General features: G+C 41.9%; 1 protein-coding gene across 5 annotated transcripts in view; it reads right to left on the bottom strand.

The window, feature by feature from the left end:
* Positions 1 to 21,478, bottom strand: part of RMND5A (required for meiotic nuclear division 5 homolog A) — a 99,476-nt gene that overhangs the window by 38,738 nt on the left and 39,260 nt on the right. For 3 of the 5 annotated variants that reach the window (XR_009544255.1, XR_009544256.1, XM_060170187.1), the window contains exons 5-6: positions 12,111 to 12,277; positions 11,259 to 11,424 (exon numbers count right to left, since the gene is read on the bottom strand). Coding sequence is in view for 3 of the 5 variants with exons in the window: in XM_060170187.1 (XP_060026170.1) it covers positions 11,259 to 11,424; positions 12,111 to 12,277 (333 nt within the window). In the remaining 2 variants the exon portion in view is untranslated. Of the gene's footprint in view, positions 1 to 16; positions 4,719 to 5,986; positions 6,142 to 8,135; positions 8,239 to 8,302; positions 9,049 to 11,258; positions 11,425 to 12,110; positions 12,278 to 21,478 lie in introns of those variants that run through there. The other 2 variants (XM_060170185.1, XM_060170186.1) reach the window with 2 other exon arrangements.

The following is a 21,478-nucleotide window of genomic DNA, read 5'->3' on the forward strand; positions in this document are numbered from 1 at the left end:
TGGTTCCACAAAACACTTTTCAAATGTGCATTTCTTTTTAATTTTTAAAAATATACACAGGAGAAGCCATGTGTTTTACATAGGAATACACACATTAACAAAGCATTTCTTATAGTTTTCCAAAACTCTATTATATCAGTCTGAAATTTATAAATTAAATATATCAGAACCTTTTAAGTTAAAATGATATCCCTGAAACTACTGGATATGCTAGACTTTTCTCAAGATCAAATGAACAGAGAATGTGAATATGGTTTGTGTTAAATAAGGTTTATTGTTAGCTTTATTGCCTATAGTCTATAAGATGCAACTTTATTGTGCCTTTGCAAACAGGATACATTTCTTAAAAAAACTGATCAAAATTTTCCATACATATAGCTCTATATGATAGATTACAGTGCAACACTATTGTTACATAATTATAGAAATACTATAGAACCCAAGAGCACAGGGTAAGCAAAAGAAATACAATCCTGAGCCATCTGAACAAGATGATTTGATGAATCCTTTTAGTATAAGTCTAGAAAACATGGAGGAGGGCAAAAAAATACATGCACACTGCAGTCAGGAGCAAAATACATTAAATACCTGTTCCTTGCTAGACACAGGTGGGGGTAATGGTGAATTTCAGACACATGCACACTCATTCACGCTCCCATTTTCTTCTCTTAGCTTCCCTCCCATCCCCGATACATTCACTCCCACCCCTTCCCCAAAGAAAAGATCAGGCACTAAGTCCTCGTGAGCCCCACATCTGCCTTGCTGGAGAACATTAAAATAAGAGTGTAGGTCATCACCCATAACGTGAAACAAAGCATGTGCTATAAGCCAGTTCCAGCTGCTTCTGCCTCTTTGGAAGTAAGTGAAGCATATGCTCACTACAGTATCAAACTGTAGAGGGAAACGTCTTGAAAACGCAACTGTTTTCTCTCCCTACGTCTTGAAGTAGAATCAACAGCGGAAAAACTCGCCCTAAAACTAATTGCCTCATCTGCTATTAAAATACATTTGTCATTCCATTTTTGGTATCTATTCAATTATCGTTAAGAACAGTTCATGAAGTTTGTACCTGCTTATGGTAAACACCACCGTGCCACATAAAACCTGCCACAGCTGGACGGGCTTATGAAGCACCGAACCTTCTGTTGTGTTCCTTGCTAACATCCCCCCAAGACCAGAGCATTCTGGTGTTACCAAAGACAATGTACGAAGAGTTAAGTAATTAAAGGTATTTGGTTTGTGTCTTCACCTTACACATCCTAGTGATGAAATTAACCGAACATGCCTCCATGCCTTCCCTGAAAATAACCTGAGTCAGCTGACTAAGTAGACTGGCCAGCCTGACTGTCAATCCACTTAATCAGAGGTTGAGCTGGAAAACCAGAGGGCTAATGTCTACCAGCAGCTTGTCTTGTGCAGATAAACCAAAGTTCCTGGTTTTTGCAGTATCTACTGTCCCAAAGGCTGAAACCACCGAGGTGGAAAATAACTCACAGCGTAAAATATACTGAACTTAAACTGCATAACCTGTGGGACTACGTGGAGAGAAAAAAGGATCCTCATTCCCCCACAAAATGTGGCGTGGGGTTTAGTGTCTCTGTATACATCAGCTGCTACACAAAAGTCAAAACAAAAGATTTACTTCATAATCTCCTTAGTTTCAATCAAAGGCTCATTCACCCACAAAATACTCACACACCCTATGAATATGAGGTGGCTCTTTTCTTCGAAATTTTAAAAACCAAGAGGCACCAGTACCCGTTCATTTATGTATTAGAAGCATCTTATGATCACCACTAAAGCAACAGAAATGGCATTTGTGATGATCACACAAAGGAGAAGAAAAGATCAAAAGACAACCTTAGCCACTGCACTTCAGATGGTACTTGAAAGCACAGATGCTCTACATCAGAATCTAAGAATCTGATAAGGTTTTACTGGTTTAGCATAGTCCCATGGCCTCTGTCCATGACTGGTAAATGGAAATGGTTTCCTAAAGAAATTTAAGAAACCACTCTGAAATTCTGTTTTCAATGGACGTAACTAGTCTGACTGTAAAAACCTTGGCTCTTTTTCACGACCTTTTGCAGGAGGAAGCAGAGCGCGACGAAGCGCATCCTCCCGCACTGCTGACTGACGGCCTCAGTAATGACATGGTCCTGACACCACTGGTGAAGGTGTTTCTAGAGTAGAAAGGACAGCACGTTGTATTTCAGCATCTTTGGTTAAGGTCTGGCCTCTTCAAATCCACCTCTCTCCTTCACATTTAGTCACCAGTGAATTTGAAGTCCATGCATTTAATTAAAGAAGGTTAGAAGACATCATGTGCACGTTAAATTGTCAGATCAATAGAGTTTCAAATTTTTGGCCCTAACCCTGCCCAGTGGGACCACAAGGACCTTGCACAGGAAGCTGTAAAATCCAATGCTTCCATTAAAGCATATTCTTTCTAAAGTTTCATGAGCTGCACAGAAAACTGTCAACAGGATTTCCAACACGGGGAGAGGGACAAAGCAGAGCTCTCTCCTGATTTTCTCCTTGAAACTGGCCTGAGCCAGCTGTGTGAAGTGTCTGGCCGCCAATAGACATTTACCACCAGCCTCTGGAGCAATGTCTGTATTGTCCCAACCTTATGTAAAGCCTAAATGTCGTGCAGGTATTTGAGGTGGAAAGGTGAGAGTAAGTTGTAACTAAAACTAAAACTACATCTGGCCTAGTGAGAAAAAGGTAAAAAAAAAAAAAAAAAAAAAGACACTCTGGGTTTCATTCAAAGGAAAAAATACATAATAAAGCAATTTTACATCCTCGGCCAGAGTGTCGCCTGGAGTTCTCTACCTTCTCCTGGAGTCCAGGGAGCTTCTCTCTGCTCCCTTCCTTCACTGTGTTAGTGGACAGAGGGTGCCAACAGGAAAGCCATGAGGCTGAGCCGGAGGCTGGGCACGGCGAGCGGCTCGGCAGGCCAATCGATCCCTGGCTAAGCCCCCCAGCACACAGTACCTCCTGCCATCAGCCTGATCACACACAGCAATCAAGCAGTACCCCTTTCCTTTACAAACAAATCCCCGTTCCCTCAGGTGAACGTTTCAGGATAAACCAGCCAGGCTAGGATACACTACAGCAAATGCTGCCCGTTTCCAATTAACTTAGCACCAAATCTGGTATCTCCCTCCCCCGCAAACGAAGTCAATCTGCAGTTTAAAATGTGAAGCGTCACGTTTCTCTTTGCTTCTGTGTTTTCTTCTTTCTTCATTTTCTCATGAAAGTTTTCCTCTATTGGTATTCGGTTCCATGTCAGACGACACAGAGTTGCAAAGTATTTGGTGATTTCCATATGACGTCCTTCTCAAAATGAAGTAACTTCATGGGTTTAAGTCAGAATTATGTCCACAGAAGTCTTTTCCACGTAGTTCAGCATCCAGAGAAAGACTCTTACGCATGGCTATTTCTGGACAGTGCATTAAATGAAGATACCTCACAAGAGAAAAGATCATTATCTGTATCCATGAGAATAATATACAGATTCACAGTCAGTGAGATGATATGCTTTGCAGAAGAGAGGCATTGAACAGTATACTATTCAAATATAAAAACAGCAATGAACATATTCTGCACTACAGAAAATCTGTTAGCTTCTAAGTTTAAGGGTTGAAAGTGATGAGTCTGGTAACTGCATTTTAGGACCGGAACATGCTTCTTCCCCTCCAGATACACAATGTTTGATGCTGGTGCACATATATATATACACACACATATATATATATATATATACATACACGCAACACTGTGCCTGCAATGATATACAAACGCAATATAAACAGCCAAGTCCTGAAAGCAGATTTGACAGAAGAGGGCTACCAAGACCAAGAGAGCAAATATCAACTTAAGAACACTTCTAACGTCACAATTTTGTTTTATTGAACACTCTTTTAAAACAAGCACCTCTTGGCAATAAAAGCAAAGAAACAATAGTACTGCTTCCACTCTGTTCTAGTGGAAGACTGCTCACACCAACCTGCTAATAAACTGGTGATGGAATTTTATAACAGGCAGCCTGCTGGGGCTACAAGCAGACCTCAGATGCAGGTCTGCTGACTACTTGGTGAGAGCTGGAGCAGAGGAAAACATCAAAAAGCAAATTTGGAATCTATCACAGCTCTCTTCCTTAAGCAAAATAACCCCTGCAAATTAGTTTCATAACCACAATTCAGTTTTTCAAACTTTTTCTGAAGAATTTTCATTTAATTATGTACACGTAACAGGAAATAAAACTTTTTCACAAACATTCTCAAGGCTTACAGTTATCAGGAGAATGACAAAAGTAAAAGCAGGAGAGATATTAAACACATGGCAGGAAGGTAAATTTCTGTTTCTGCTCTTAAAAAGTAAAAAAATCACCATATAATTAAGTACAAAAACCTGCATTGAATGACAACTGCTGGTGTATTTACTTGATCAGAAATGAAGACCAAGAATATAATAAAGCCCTATGATAATATTCATCTGGAGCACTCCCCTCAGTGTGTACACACTAAAATGTTGGCAAAGTTTCCGGAGCATTAGCTTATATAAACATGGGAGTCCTTGGTTAGCTGCATTAAATGGAACGTTCTCTCGATTCAGTTTCACTTACAAATTGCAAACTAAAGTTATTTCTTCAGAAAAATATCTGTTTGGCATCCCCTGGACTTTGTTCCATTGGACAATATGGACATTTTAATCTAAAGACAAGAAAGAAAACATTAAATCAAGGAACAGGATCAGTACTGAGCATTCAATTTTTATCTAGTTATAGAGTCTTTAACAATTACACACACACACACACACACGTCTGTTTTTTGCTTTGAGGATTAACTGTGCTTTCCCTTAATGTAACAGCCAAGCTTTGAAGGGTCACAAAGAAACACCATCCAAGCCAGACGCTAAACTCCAAGGCTCTTCTTCAGTGGAAATCAGTGAAAACTATTTTGAAAACAAAGACAACTGTTCTGAAAATTGCTTTCGGGGTTTCAGAAGTAAATCCGATTTTTCTTCTCCAAGGTTTAGCTTATACCTATCTCAAAATGACTTTCAGAGGTACTGGTGTCACAATCCACTCACATGCAGCAACCCTGATGCCAGCTGCTAAGCCTACAAGGCATGCAGCCTACCCAGAGCCGCCTACGTGCCCTGGCGTGGCACACAATACCCTGCAGTGGCACGTGAAACCAGCATGGTCTGAACCAAGACCAAGCTCTGGCTTCAAGTCACCACCTACCTGCACTCCCAGGGTTTCTGGGAAGAACATGAACTGCTCCAGGGCCTTCTCTTAAAAGAAAGACTTCACCATAATGGGTCTGAAATGAACTCCAATGAGAAATTTTCTAGCTGCCTTAGCTAGAAATAGGGTTTTGAGACTGTATTTTTAAGTTTGGGTTCATTATGTATAGAAATTATAAATGTATATACCTGTTGAATTTCAATTCTACAAATTTATAAATCACATATAGATACGGTAATTCACTTTATAGTAACAAAAGTTAAATGTTCATCATCAGGGAGCCGGTTAAATAAATCATCACATTTCCATATGACAGAGTAATCTACAGCTTTAAAAAAGAACGAGGGCTCTTTCTACACCAGAAAAAAATCTCCAAGATGTATCACTAAGTGAAAAAAAGCAAAGTTCAGAACAGTGTATAGTATGCTACCATTTGTGTAAAAGGGAGGGGAAGGGCTGGGATGACAATGTACCACCCACCCAAAAAGTTAAGAGTTAAAGATCACGGTTATAAATCTAATCAATAAATTCACGAACAAAGACTAATAAAGCCTGAAAAAAGATACCACCCACTAAACTAAATAAGTAGTTAAGAAATCTATTTCTTTCTAAATTCTAGCTACATTTATTTATCCTTGTTACTTATCTTCCCACTAAGTTCCAAAAGAGTATTTGTTTCTCTTTTGTTTTTTTTTTTTTTTACTGACACTGAAAAAGTCAGACACTTACTTGCTACCATTAAACATTTTATTCAGGGCATCTCTTGATATAATGTGACCACAGACCAATTTCATGGGTGGATTGTTATCTGTGGTTTGCTGACGAAGAATAGGACAGGCAAATATTGAGTGATACCAGCACTTTTTACCAAGGTCCACTTCAATCTGTTTTTAAAAAAAGGTAAAAGGCTCAAGTTATATTACAGAAAACCATCCACATGTCAGTACGTACTCTGCAGCAAAGAACATTTATCAAACCTACTCATCTGAAGGTAACTTTTTACAGCACTCTTCTAAACTAACCAAAGATGGACAGTCTTTGGGATTCAAAGTATTACCTCACAATTCTAAATTATTTTTAACACTACGTATCAAACCAAATTCTGCTGCCTGAGAGCAAGAGTCAAAGGCAAGGCAACACTCTAGAAGTCAAATGCTCTTGAAAATCCATCAGCAAATATCGAAGAGTAAACCCGCGAGACTCCTGACTGTTTTTACAGCACCCTTAGCTAGGTGATACAATTCAGCGTGATAATTCCTTTAAAGGCAGACTAAACATTGTTTACTGCTGTGTGGGCTTCAGATCCAGATCTTTTCCATGTTTTATGTGTAACTGTCCAGAGAAACTACCTGAAACAAGGGCTTTAAATTAAAGTTCAGCAGGAGAATTCACAACCCATCCATCTGAGCTCACAGCACTTGTATCAGCTCTCTCTCTTTGCAGTGAACAAAACAAAAGCTATGAAACCACCTTAGCATAGTGGTTAGCACAGCACAGAGGCTCCACAAACATGAGTTCTTACTGTTTTCTTTCCTTTTAAACCTAAAATGGCTGTAGCAACATAATAGTCTATTGCTCAGATTCTTTCAAGAAAGGTGGCAAAGTGTAACAATAATCCTGAGAAAAAATGAACAGATCATCCCCCCCCCCACCGCCCTCCCCGCAACTGCTTTATCACCCTGACACACAGGCTTTGGGTGAATTCAGATTTCAGTGTGCTTTGCTCTAGTGCGCAAGTCTCAAAGATACTGACAATACGCCTGGGAAACTGCCAGGTTCTTGCAGGCACCTGCCTCAGCAAAGCGAGTGAAGACTCAAGTTCGTTTCACTTGCTCAGATGAGCAGCAGCCATGCAGGGTCCTGCTCGTGTCCCGACCACGCTCAGGACTGGCAGTGCACCTGCGCCTTTAATCAGGACAGATCTCTGAGAAGCTGGGACAACCAACCGACAGTTACCAGCTGGAAGAACAGGGTAATTGCAGATAAACCTGCGCACAGGGGTGGCAGAAAAAAAGCAAAAAGCCAAATGCATATTTTGGCCCTTTAGGATCTGTGACCAAGTCAAGACAGGAATGGTAATTCCCGTCAAAGTTTCAGTGCCTACTGTCAGAGGCCTGATGGAAACATACACACACGATGACCTTTGTTACTGCTCCATGTCATAACTACTACGGCAACAAAACCTGACTACCTACTATGTGTCCTATATTATTCTAAGCATCCCTCTGTTACCTCCAGCCTTTAATAGCCCCATAAAGAGAAGGACGGTCCCCATTTCAGAGACGGACAAACTACTGCTTTGAGAAGTTACAGAGCTGGCAAGTGACTGGAGCAGATATTTAAAACCATGGCCCAGTCCATGACAACGGTGGACACACAGCACGGGAGGGCCACTGATGACCGCAGATGTCACTGCGACGACCTTTAACAGCTATACACTTATTTTAATTGGTATTAGAAAAATATAACCAGCACAAGCCCATGATCTCATAAATATCAATGTTCCAGACAAAACTAAATCAAGTGGACTCCCTGCTTTCATATTTTAAAAAGCTCACAGTACGAGTGGTTTAGCACCTGCACTTAGAACATACCACACGCTACAGTATATCCACCCTCCCCACTTCTGATGCTTTCCTTCATTAGCTGTCACTGCCACTCTAAGTCAAAATGGCAAGAAAGATCTTCCAGTGCCTCCAAAATGTACTAGCTCCCCACTTCTACTGTTTAGTCATGTCTACATACACATAAAAGATCCCCTGTCAAAAGGCTACAGTAATGTTCCCTGACCAAAAGGCAAGACAGGCATTTAAAATCCTTAACATCCACGTTCTTCTAATGACAGGAGAGGTAATAACTAACAGAAAATGGCACTCACAGGTAATTCATCTTTCTGGTTCCAAACTCCAGTGCACTGCCTCTGTTCGATCACAGCTTTGATATTAATTAAAGCTGGCAGTGCCACACAACCTGCTGAGAAACTGGGAAGGCAGAAGAGGAAATGTTAATGCCAGGCCAGGTGTCAGAAAGCTTGGTCCTAGGAAACGTCAACTCCTCCAGACTCCGTGCTATGTGCAGAGGACCCTGGCCATTGGATTCAAAGCATTACAAAGCCCCCTATTTTGCGTGCGTGCACGCACACACACAGTCTTAGTTTACAAAACCACCAGATTTAATAAGCTCTGCCTGCCAGTCATTAATGGCATTCTTTTTTTTTTTAATTATTTTATTTTATTTTATTTTTGGCTGCATTGGGTCTTTGTTGCTGTGCGTGGGCTTTCTCTAGTTGGGGCGAGCAGGGGCTACTCTTCATTGCAGTGGCTGGGCTTCTCACTGCAGTGGCTTCTCTTGTTGCGGAGCACGGGCTCTAGGCACGCAGGCTTCAGTAGTTGTGGCACGTGGGCTTCAGTAGTTGTGGCACGTGGGCTTCAGTAGTTGTGGCTCGCGAGCTCTAGAGTGCAGGCTCAGTAGTTGTGGTGCACAGGCTTAGTTGCTCCGCGGCGTGTGGCATCTTCCTGGACCAGGGCTTGAACCCGTGTCCCCTGCGTTGGCAGGCGGATTCTCAACTACTGTGCCACCAGGGAAGTCCATTAATGGCATTCTTAACATTAATGACACTCTGAAACATTTTCTTTCACAGTTCCTTCCAGACCCAGATCACCCCTGTACAGGGCAGAAGCACCTTTCTCATCTAGAAGTGCTGGCGGTCAGCTCTCCACTGAGTCCCCTTCAGGACTGTCCTCATTTGGAGAAAGCGACCTGACCAGGGACACGTTCGATGACTGCTCCACCTGAGGATACAGAAGTTGCACCAATTTGGGACAACTCCACAGGCCACTGCAGCTCCAGAGCTCCGCAGGGGTGGACTGAGGCCTCTGGTGAGACTGGATCACAGTCCAGCTTCTCCCTCTGCCTGACCCTGCTGCTTTCATTCCCCACAGGAGCTGATCCCAGCACACTTCCTGCACGTGAGTCTCCGCTCATTTCAGAGTCTGTCCCAGAGAACCAGACCTGCAGCCCCACTACACCTTACAGTTAACTGCACGAGTCTGTCTCCTCCGTTCAGGTGGAGCCCGTGTGGAATGCAGGCTGCGCCTTATTCATCTCTGTGTCCCACACAATGCCTGGCACGTAGCAGGGATTCAAAACACTGGAGGAGCCAAATAAATAGAAGAGCTAAAAAGGTTCTTTTTTTTTTTTTTTGGTTGCACAGCAAGGCACATGTAGGATCTTAGCTCCCCGACCAGGGATCGAACCTGCGCCCCCTGCAGTGGAAGCAGAGTCCTAACCACTGGACCGCCAGGGAAGTCCCCAAAAAGTTATTTCTTAAAACTGGTTCTTAAGCCTTTTGGATCTCAGGACCCCTTTACCGGCTTAAACATTAAGGATCTCAAAGAGCATTTAATTTTGTGGGTTATACCTATCATTATTTATTGTATTAGAAATTAAAACTGAGAATTAAAATATTGATTAATTCACTTAAAAATAAAAAACATGTTATAAATAACAGTCTCACAAAAAATAACTGTATTTTCCAAACCAAAAATAAACCTGTGAGAAGAGCAGCATTGTTTTACATTTTTACAAATCTTTCTAATGTCTGGCTTAACAGAAGACAGCTGGATTCTTACGACTTCCTCTGCATTCAATCTGTTGCAATGTATTCTTTTGGTTGAAGTAAGTGAAAGAAATCTAGCCTCGCACAGATGTGTAGCACTTACACCACCTTTTCAGGTAACCGTGGATAGTCTTCTTTAATGCCACACCAAAATTCAACAAATAGTAGTTTTGTTTTGTTTTGAATTTAGCTGCCCCGGGTCTTTGGTTGCAGCACGCGGGATCTTCAGTTGTAGCATGTGGAATCTTTAGTTGTGGCATGCGGGATCTAGTTCCCTGACCAGGGATTGAACCCAGCCCCCGGTCCCCCCGCTGCATTGGGAGCATGGAGTCTTAACCGCTGGACCACCAGGGAAGTCCCAACAAGTACTAGTTTTTTTAAATGTTAGTTGGAAAGTGGAATGTGAATCCTTGCCATTGTACTTTTCGTACCCTGCTCCACTAAAACCCAATGGTCTCAGACTCTGAATGAATCTTTTACTCATGCATGATTTTGTGAGATCTTACTGATCTTCCAAGTGTTAGCACATTTCATTATGTAATATCAAAAAATTCAAATTCATTATTATTACCACCAATCTCATCAGAAATGTCTTTAAGCATTGGGGAACTGTCAAGCTTACAGTGGTCGGTCCAAGTTTTCCCAACTTTCTATTTTAGCTTACAATCTTGAGTTTTACCACTGGAGCAAAAGATACCACCAGTTGCTTTCCCTGATGAGACAAGCTTACTTCATTCATCTGAATAAATATCTCCTAAAAACCTGAGTCTGAGTAACTACAGTCTGTCTTCTAAGATGTAAAAGTAAAAACTGTGTTCAAGTGAAAACTGTGTTCCAGGAAAAAAGCAACTAGTTTTTAGCTCATAACTCAAACATTATACAGATGCTTTTTCTTGAGACAATCATCATACTGTCTCATGATTTGGCATGAGCTGAAGTGCTTTATCTGAGCTTCCTATTTGGGCACACAGAATGTTAAAAAGATGTATATTCAAAGGTCGAAATTTAATAAAGTGAGTGACTTTTAACGTTTTGTCAAGAACAGTCTTAAGTAAAATTAAAATATCTGCAAGTGTGTGGTGGATGAGGAATACAGCCAGTCCTTGTGGGGTTTGGGACCACTGCCCCGATCTGTGCTAAGGCTGGAGCAGTTTACCCCACAACGTGAACACAGTGGAAAAGGCTCTCAGAGACCCCCCAAAGGATCACAGACCACACTTAGAACTAGGTCACTGCCAATTGTGACGATCTCTTGAAATACCAACTGTACTCTTCTTCAGAAAGACACATGTTCTCTCAGCTTTAAACGTCAAGAACTAGACAACAAATTAAGCAGAACTAACCAATGCAACGCAGATTTCAATAACAGGACAATTTCCATACCTGACACTGAGCGGGGACTCCACGGAGAGCCCCAGGAGGGCACAGGCATCCCGTGTAAAGATGTCACAGATGTCAGCCCACTGGTTTGCGTCAAGCAGGTGAACATATGGTGAGTTCTCAATCCCTTGTCTCAGGTACACGAGGCTTCCCATCAAAACCTGAATGTCTAAACAAAAGCAGGAGCAATTTGGAGGTGTGATGATCACACCTGAAACAGAGCTGTCAGGCAATACATTGAAAAAGGCAAGAATTCCCCCAGCTGACATGGCATAAAATAACTTACTGACAATGTCTTTTAAAATTCTGGTACTTAAGCTTGGTTTCTATTAAAGAAACAGCACAGAGAAAAAGAAGAAGAAAAGGGACGCACTAAATACTGAACTTATAATTTATACACAGCATAGTATAATTACCATTATCTACAGAAGTAATAATAATGTCATAAATGGGGTCATCACATATCTTTGGCTGTAAAACTAGTCAGTCCCTCTACACTGACACCTGGGAGTAACTGCTGCTGCCCTGTTGCACCTTCAGACACTCTGTCGTGGCCATAACAGCAGTACGGTGGGGGGATGCAAGGGCATACTTTACATTTTCTCTGTCTCCTCTTAGGTTAATGTAGAATCCCCCAAAATGCAATGTCTCTCTCTGACTTTTCAACTAAGAGGCTTTAATGCTTTACTTTTGTTCTAGAGCCAGCCAAGAAGCTTTGTTTAGTAAGTGATTTATCATCTACAATTGTTTCAGTTTATTAGCAAATGTGTATTAGATCTAGTTAAGATAAACTTAAATTCCAGTGGCGGCCATGGTCCTGTTCCAACCATTAAAAACAGCTGACGCTAGACTCACCTTTTTGATGATTCAGGGCAAATGGCTGAAAATTTTTCGCATATTGTAATGCCTCTCGTTGATTTGTAGTTCCACCCATTAACAAGCTAATAAAATAGAGCCTGTGTAGCTTAAATTCCAAGGAGCTGTTCTGGGCTATGAGCATTTCTCGGTTTGATACCGCCCATCTAAAGAAAAAGCAAAAAAGATTTTTTTTTTTTTCAAAAAAGATTTTTAACAGTAATTAAGAGCACGAGCATGTGTGTTAAAAATGGTTTCAAACACCTAACACCAAAAAATGGGTTTAGTCTGCCATCTCGTGGAAGTCAGTGGTAACATCAAGCCCTAGGCCCAGAGACTTTCGTAAAGAAAGTAAACAAACTATACCTAAAGATGCTTTGCAGCCAGTGAAAGAAAGAAAACATATTAAGTTAGATGACAATTACATGTTTAATAAGGTTTAACACCAAGACAAGACTGTCTCTGACATATCTGGAACTGTACCAGGCCACACTATGAAGCAGGTGTCAGCCATGAGATTGACTACTGACTGCCTAGATCCACTACTCTTTTCCTGTTAAACTGGCATGTTATAAGTGAAACACAAGATGCTGAAGGGGAACATCTATGTTTAAACTTTCACTGGTGCAAGATCTGGTGCCATACGTGCTTTGAGATTAAAAACAGTAATCATAAGTATTTACCCTCAAGATGCTTTCAGTCTAATCAGGCAGATAAAGCTGTGTAAATAACATACAGTGTCAACACACAGCACCAAAAAGATTTGTACAAACAGTGCTAATGAGGGAAAGAACAACATGCAGTTTTGAATCATCCAAAGTACAGTGACGCAGGCCTCTAGAGTACAAACAGTTGGGGCTTCCCTGGTGGCGCAGTGGTTGAGAGTCCGCCTGCCGATGCAGGGGACACGGGTTCGTGCCCCAGTCTGGGAAGATCCCACATGCCGCGGAGCGGCTGGGCCCGTGAGCCATGGCCGCTGAGCCTGCGCGTCCAGAGCCTGTGCTCCGCAACGGGAGAGGCCACAGCAGTGAGAGGCCCGCGTACCGCAAAAAAAAAAAAAAAAATTAAAAAATAATAATAATAGAGTACAAACAGTTGGAATAACCTTGAGCTGGGACTACCAGTTAAAGGTGAGCACTAAAGCAGAAAAGCATTATCAGACAGCTGTTAAAATCAGATTTGCAAGCAAGTGGTAAGAAACACTGCTTCACTTCTTTAAACATATTAAGATGTAGAAGGTGTCAGTATCATTCTTCTTTAATCTGATCTTTAGTTGGACAAATATTCCCCACCTAACCCGATTCACTAAGGACCCTCAGAATCTGAACTACTGGGTACGAATATAAACACTGAGTTACTCCACAAACTACAAGAGTAAAATGCTTCAAGTTATTCATAATGAATCAGTTGACTGGGATTAGATTTCATGAAGCAGCACTTTCACTGGATCCTGTCCTTCCCAAAAAGGTCTGCACATGCATATGAATATTCGAATCAACTTGTTGATACATCCACGTCTTAGAGTCAAATCATGAAGCTTCTCTGACCTCAAAATCAATGTGATTTTTAAAAATAATAATCACTTGGGCCTTGGAAATATTTGCTTAAATTTATTTAAGTAAGTCTTGGATCCTTACGTGGCACTAAGATTAATGCAGTCTGGCTGCAGCACCAAGTCTGGAGACTTGGTGACACCAACCAGGCACCTCCAGCAGCTCTCTTTTATGAATGCCCAACACCAGCCGCCAGTACCAAAAGTACTGTGCATTTGCCCGTCTCCAGTCTGTCAGGTACCTTCCCGACTTCCAGGTCCAAGCAAGCATATTTAAATCAGATCACTTACCAAAGTTTTTCCTACTCCATTCTAACTCATAAAAACATGAGTATGTTTTCCTACTACCAAGTAAAGAAAGGCAGTGAGCCTTTTATTTTTTCAGTTTCTGATAATGAGGTATATATCCAAGCGTTTGCAAGAGTCAAAGAAGGGAACAGAGAGTAACTACAAACTTTAGTAAATGATGAAGACCAACAGAAAAGGGCAAAGTCCTTAAGTGGGCAACTCACAAAGGAGGAAAAACTCTATTTTTATAGGCAAATGTTCACGATGCAATGTTAAAGGGGAGGAAAAGTTGTGATATATAGGAAAAAAAAAATTCTACTCGCCAAAATTTTTAACAGGAATGACTCTAGGAAAGTTGGATTCACACATCAACTGCTACAGTGTGGATTATGACTCACTGGAATAGGGCACCAGCTATTAGAGCAGCACCAGGGGGCTAAAAACACCCAGGAGGACACAGCGATGAACAGCAGCTAATAGCAGTCCAGATGACACTGATTTTTAAGATAGAAGAATTTGGGCTTCCCTGGTGGCGCAGTGGTTGAGAGTCCGCCTGCCGATGCAGGGGACACGGGTTTGTGCCCTGGTCCGGGAAGATCCCACATGCCGCAGAGCGGCTGGGCCCGTGAGCCATGGCCGCTGAGCCTGCGCTCCGCAACAGGAGAGGCCCGCGTACCGCAAAAAAAAAAAAAAAAAAAAAGGAGTTTTCTATAATGAACATATATTACTATTTTATACTTAACTTTTTTAGCTAATGTAAAACTAAACAAAATTTCTTAACTTTCTTTTTTCATCAAAGAGCTAACGGTAATTGCAAATTACTTTTGTTAAAAGTAATTCAGGCTATGAATTAGAAATTCAAGCTTTTCAAGCTATAAATATATATACCTCATTTTTAACTTGGAGAGGCATTTAGACAATGTAATTCCTAATTTACACCTTGAATTTATTTTGACACACTTTCAAATTTTGCTATAGACAGGGCTACAAAATAATCAGGAAAAACTAGCATTGCTAATTGCTGTCCCCCTACAATATTCTTAGAAAAGTAGATACCGATTACAAAAAAGAGCTGCAGAGAGTGTAGGGAGAATGCAAAACCTAAATTCATAGAATACAAGTTTTCCCGTGTTTCTCAAGGGTCATGTTTCTTGTCATTCTATTCTGAAACACTGTATTATCTTCATTTAACTTCTGAATAGTATATTGAGCTTAAATCTCACAAGGCCAGGGATTAGAATAAACATTTCTAAGTTTCTCCCTCTCTGGCAAAATGCCATTTTCTAAGCTAAGGCTGATCTACCCCATTTTTAGCCCCGCAGACATGTAAAAGTACATTTAAGCGTTAGGGTGAAACGCTTGCTGATGCGGCCTCGCCCTCATCCCCAGGATTGTACCCGAGCCCCCATGTTTGTATTTTCTTGACCCTAATTCCTGGGCCACAGTTAACCAGCCCGGTGAGTATAGGTTTAACACTCTGTGTTGCCTCCTAACAAGAGAGTTCATCTATGTTGATGTCCTTCATGATCACTTCGTGGTCCTACGTCTCTAGTTGTGTAAGTTCTTGATGGGGTTGTCTCTCTGGACAATCATCGTTAACACCTGCCTTACCTAATCTTTGGAATCTGGGTACGAATTTCACAGCAGCTTTCTTATCCACGCTAGCAGCCTCCCTAGACAGTTTAATGTTAGTCGATTCACGATGATTTCTGAAATGCTGAAACAATCCTTTACTGGCAGTAATCCTTCCTCAATCTCCTTTTTAAACTGTTTTCTTTCAATGAGGCAACTAATAACTTAAGCACTTTGGCCTGAATGTTAGCCAAACTGATGGGAGGTGTTTTGGTTTGTTTTGTTTGTTTTTACAAAGTAGAAGTAAATGCGCCATCATTTAAATCACAAGCAGCTTTCTGTTCTCAGTGCGATTTAAATTAAAAGGTGTTGAAGCGACTTTAGCCTTGGTTTTTACATTCATAGGACTTTTCAATATGCAGTGTACCATAGCTTCATGTAGGCCTAGGTCTTGTCCTAGCTTCACTTTGCTGTCATCATTTTCAAATCTTCCTCAATGCATTCAGTTTCACTTCTAGCAATTCATCTTTGTTGACCAAGTCCCTCTTTCAATGATCCATTTCTGTAATGTGTCATGTGGGCTTATCAGCAGAGGCAAGGAAGCAATACGACCACACCTTTGCTGTCTGAGGGCGAAATGAATTGCACTGTGACCAATCACCAACAGACGGAAAAAGCAGTGAGGGGACCCGTCATGATCACGATGTACATGTGTTATTATGTATCTGTGGACTGAAGAGCTGGCAGAGAAGTTTTTATTTTATGCAATTACTCACAATACTTCATGGTGACTGAAATCTGAACTGTGTTGTTGGGGAATTGGTGCTATTTAACTAAACTGTGGTAAATGAAATTTGGGCACACTGGAATCGTGCAGAGAGAACTGTCCATCGGTTCAACAGAGAAAAGAAATGGGAGAGGAAAAACATAAGGCTCTCAGAGGCAGGAGGTTACTTTATAAAGGCAAAGACAGCCCAGAGTGATACAATGGAGAAAGAAGCTTGGGAACGGGGCCTGTCATCACCGAGATCTCTGCCCCTCCACTCTTGTTTCTAAGAGGGAAGGCTGGAAAACCAAGAGGTTGATGCCGACAGGCAGCACAGGGAAGGTGAAGAACACGGTGGCTGGCCAACAGGGTAAATTAGAGGCATCTGCCATGTGGTATAAAGAATTAAAGGAGGAAAATAAGAGGCCTCTTGAGAACAGAATGGAGGCAGAGAGAGGTGCAGGCCAAGAAAAACATGCAAACAGATTCAGACAACCTGATGTAGCGATATGCATCACCATCAACAGTGATGTGTCCAGGTGAATGAAAGCTGGTCCAGATAGAGGACTTGTTCCTTCTATGAAATTAGAGGCCATGGTCCTATCTCCCGGTGCAGGTGCTAGTTACATTTTTACAATAGTACAATCAAACAAATTGAGTAGTTGAGAACGGAATTGAAAAATTCAAGGCCCAGGCTCAACGACCATATTTTCTACAAGTCCCCTACTCATCTCTCCATCCACAGAACTCGAGAGGTTCTTTCTTTGAACCTCTCCCAGCTCTTCACACACAATCTACTTGGTAGGACAGTTTCTGGCCTCTTAAAGCAGGGGCTCTGCCTTGCTCAGCTCGGTGCCCCTTCTACTCTGCATGGGGTACAGTGATAGAGGGCACAGGTTAATAGAGCCAAACATGCATGGCCCTTTAAATCCTGGCTCTGTGGGGTGAACCGGGGCAGTCTGTCACTTAATGCTCTCAAGTCTGTTTCCTTACTGGAAAGCGGGGGCAACTCAGAGGGTTGTGGGCATTGAGTGAGGGGCCCGTAGAAGCCCTGAGCCGGGAGACTGGCACAGACAATAGTAAGCTACTTAACATGTGTTTACTGAGGGAATAGGCTTAACGTTCTCCAAAGTCATCAGTCAGAAAATTACATTTAAAAGAGTTACTTGGGCATTTCCATGTAATACTCACTGCTGCTTTGATTTTTATAGAACCAACTCTGTGGGAATCAGCATGTACCAGTTAATCCCCTTCAAATTTTTTTGAAGTCGTCTTCGCTAGAAGTTCACACTGAATATTGGACTGTGTGATTCACTGAGCAGGAATAAGGGGTAGAACAGACCTTAATTAACCCGATAACAACAAATCCAAAACCAACAAAGCACACGAGACTGCAAAAGCACAAAACTACAATCGGCACCAAAAACTGAATCCACTCGTCTACAAAGCACTAGAAGACATGTGACGGAAAGACAAAGAACAGTTAATAAGTGAACGGGGTGCTGTATTCGGGCTAATGGCATTCCTAGCAGAAAACTTTTGATTTTTAATTTTTAAAAAACGAACGATCACTATACTACAACCAGCAAGCTACATGTAAACATTCAGGTAAATTATTAGCTTTACTGTGGTTTCTAAAATAAATTCTGCCCCCACATCTCCAATGTGTGCTACAAGAGCAATGCCAGCTTTGGAACCATTCCTTGTTTAGAGAAACACCGGGGACCAGAGAAATGACACCCAATAAGGTCACCATGCCACAATTCTCTCTGTTCACTGCCACTGCAGTGACTAGTAGAGAGAACTTCGGGGCCTCTTCCATTAAAAGACCCCAAAACAATCCTACTTACTTAGGTGATTAAGTCAGAAGCGACCCGTATCGACGCAATTATCCCACAGAAACATGAAGCATTAATTATCTTCAGCGTCAGGCCTCCGAAAAACTTGGCCCATTGTTAGCTCCATGTTTAGAATTTCCATATTAATCCAAAAATAATTAAAACAAGATTCTACCTTCAGAGCTAGCTGTTCTTTCCCAGAAACCTAACTGACAGCACTGGTCTGTTTATCTCTCCTCCCACCATTCTGCCAGCCTGGGCTGGGATCTGTTTCTGATAATAGTGAATAAAAATGCGTCTCTCCAGTTCCTACGGCACACTCCACTACAACCTTTCACAGCGTTTTCAAAAGGCTTACAAATACCTTCTTCTTCTAGTCTACCTTGGGGCTATCTTCTTGGGGGTACAGGCTGAAGCTCAGGGAAATGAGTGACATGCGTTTACTCCACAGGTGTGGACTGGCTGAATGTTACTGGTGACCGAATCAAGTGCTTAAAAAATCCAGAAACTGGAATTCAGCCAGAAAAGTGAAGAACCCTATCACTTTGCTTTAGGATAGCTAGCATTGGATTTCTGGGATATTTTCAAATGGCAATTCAGATATGAGTTGAGTCCATCGCTGGAACTACTAACGTTTTACTCATCTCAGAGTTGCTGTGGATCTCTGTCCTCCTTCCATGCTGTTTAAGAAACCACACGAACTACCGTGTTTCACGTTTGAATCATACCTTCAACTTTACATGAGGTTCTTAGTAACACAGGGCTTGGCGGCCATACCCAATAGCTACCTCTGACAAGTGGCCACTGCATTGGACAGCACAGTTCTATAGATTAGGGATTTTTTTTTTTTTTTGGTGGTACGCGGGCCTCTCACTGCTGTGGCCTCTCCCGTTGCGGAGCACAGGCTCCGGACGCGCAGGCTCAGCGGCCATGGCTCACGGGCCCAGCTGCTCCGCGGCATGTGGGATCTTCCCGGACCGGGGCACGAACCCGCGTCCCCCGCATCGGCAGGTGGACCCTCAACCACTGCGCCACCAGGGAAGCCCGTGATTTTTTAATAAAGTACTTAAATATGACTTTGCCTTATTTACTGCTAGTTTCCCACCACAAAACCAAGTTTTTGATAAGCTTAAATTAATAACCGTTCAGCATTTTATAAGAACAAATTCTAGAGTCTCTTTAGTTCCCCCTCCTGGCCTAGTTCAACTCCTCATTCTTTTAAACACTTAATCTCAGTGACAGTTTCTTTCAATTTTCCCTCTTTGTAAAAGAAGATTCTTAATCCCTCTATAGTCACAGCTTGCCCACTCATCTCCAGTAATGCCCAGGTCCTTGGTGAGGATGGATCCAGGTAAGAGATGGCCATGTCTCTTCTTCTTCCTGAGGAGTACCTACTGTGTTGGAACCTCATACAGACTTTTGCCAGCAACAAACAGAGAACAGACAACAGAAAATGATGTCCTCACCCCAGATATTTTTTCCCCTTTGGCCTTTATATTCCATTGTGCTTTTTTCTCTTCTGTGTTCTTGCCACTGGGCACCTCTTTCCATTTTCAATTAGCTTCTTTTTAATAGTCGCTCTCTCCACCAGACTTAGTGCATGGTCCCCGTGAATTAAAACAATACCCCTCAACTCAGCTCTTCTGCCCTTTCAGAATTAACAACCCCTGGGACACAACAAAACAAAAAAAGAAACAAGACAAAACAGAACCCCCTCAGACTGGGGGAGGGAAACCCAACTTGTTCAAACCTTGATTCCTCTTCTCCAAAAGTACATCTATCAGAGTCTTCATTCTGTGGTTCTATGTAGCTATTAAAAATGCCTGAATCAGCAAGACTGCCTGCCTACAGGAAGACAAAACTAACAACGAGAAAACAGACACCAGAAACAGCATAATCCCGGTCACCCTCTTTGCCAGTGGCGGCCAAGGCTCTATGACCAGGCACCTTGGCTTGCTTCCTTCATTTTCACTTTCTAAAACCCTTCTCTGCTTATAAATTGTGTTTTATGCACTGATACCACAATTTCTCTAAGTCCAGCAACCATTTTCTTCTCCTCAGACCCACCGTTCACACACAGCACCAAGAAACCACAATGGCAAGCTCACCTCACATTCCTCTGTGGTTTTTATTTCTAGCCTCACCTAATCGCTAGGCTTAGAGATGGGATTCCTCTCATACTTCAACAGCTTGCCTGATACTGTTCATGGCCTGTCTAATTGAAAACTCTGCAGTGATCTAGACTAATGAAATAGTTTTTCTCTCTTCTTCTGTGAAAAATTCTATAACATCTCTTTCTTATAATCATTCAGTTAGTTTCTGTTCTCTTAATGGCATTCTACTGAGACTTTGCAAATAGAACTGCAAATTCCTCTAAACAAGTGCTATGAGGCCCCTGGGCCTGCTCTGGGTATTGAAAAAAAACAGGTTCCCAAGTCTGCAAGGTTGAGAGTCAGATTCTAGACTGCGGCAAATCCACCAAGGCAGGATTACTCTTTGAAACACCTTTAGGAAGGCAACCAAGCAGCTTCCCCTCGAGACAGCACCTTCAAAACGTCAGTAACTGGCACAGAGTTACAGACAGTTTCTATTTTTCTAATTTTCTCCATCTCCTCAGAGTAAGTTACTGTTATTCTTTTGTTGACACCAGTTATTTTTGGCTTTGCTTCTATCTGCCACATGAAGGAGGAGGTCATGTTTGTTCAAAGTTCTCCTTCAAATTACTCCATCTTTTATTGAGTGCCTGCTAAGAAATAAGCACTATGCTAGATGCCAAGAGGAACTCAGAAAACAGATAAAGTGATCTGGATGAGGAGAAAAATCTGTACACAAACTCAGAAATACAGGGGCAGGAACAAAAGAGTAGGCAGGGTCCTGACTAGATCTGTATATATAATTAGCTGTTCTTCTGCCGCTTCTCTCTGCCATGTCACCATTCCTTACTCACTTCTTTTCCACCGTCTTTTATTAGTTGCGATTAACAGGTAATGCTCACCAGACTTCCCTCTCATCTAGGCCTTCCATGATCTCTATCCACATTAATCTTTTTGGTTGGCCGCTGCCTCAACTGCCTAGGCTGCCTCGAGAACTGCTGCAGGCTTTCACCTTTTGCTTTCTCTCTCGGGTGGTTCCACGGTGGTTTCTGTACCCCCCAGCAGGTACAAAAGAAGATGCCACACATGAAATATGAAAGATTTTCCACTGTGTATCTGAACCAAAATCCCTGAAACTCATGTCCCACATTTTTAAATTTTTGGTACAAGTTGAGTACAGTGAATTGTCCATACCTTGCCCATAAAATATGTTGAATGAGTATTTGCTTTGCATCCACCAATAGGCAAGAATTGGAGAA

The sequence above is a fragment of the Lagenorhynchus albirostris genome, chromosome 13 (assembly GCF_949774975.1).
Source record: "Lagenorhynchus albirostris chromosome 13, mLagAlb1.1, whole genome shotgun sequence".
Lineage (NCBI taxonomy): Eukaryota > Metazoa > Chordata > Mammalia > Artiodactyla > Delphinidae > Lagenorhynchus > Lagenorhynchus albirostris.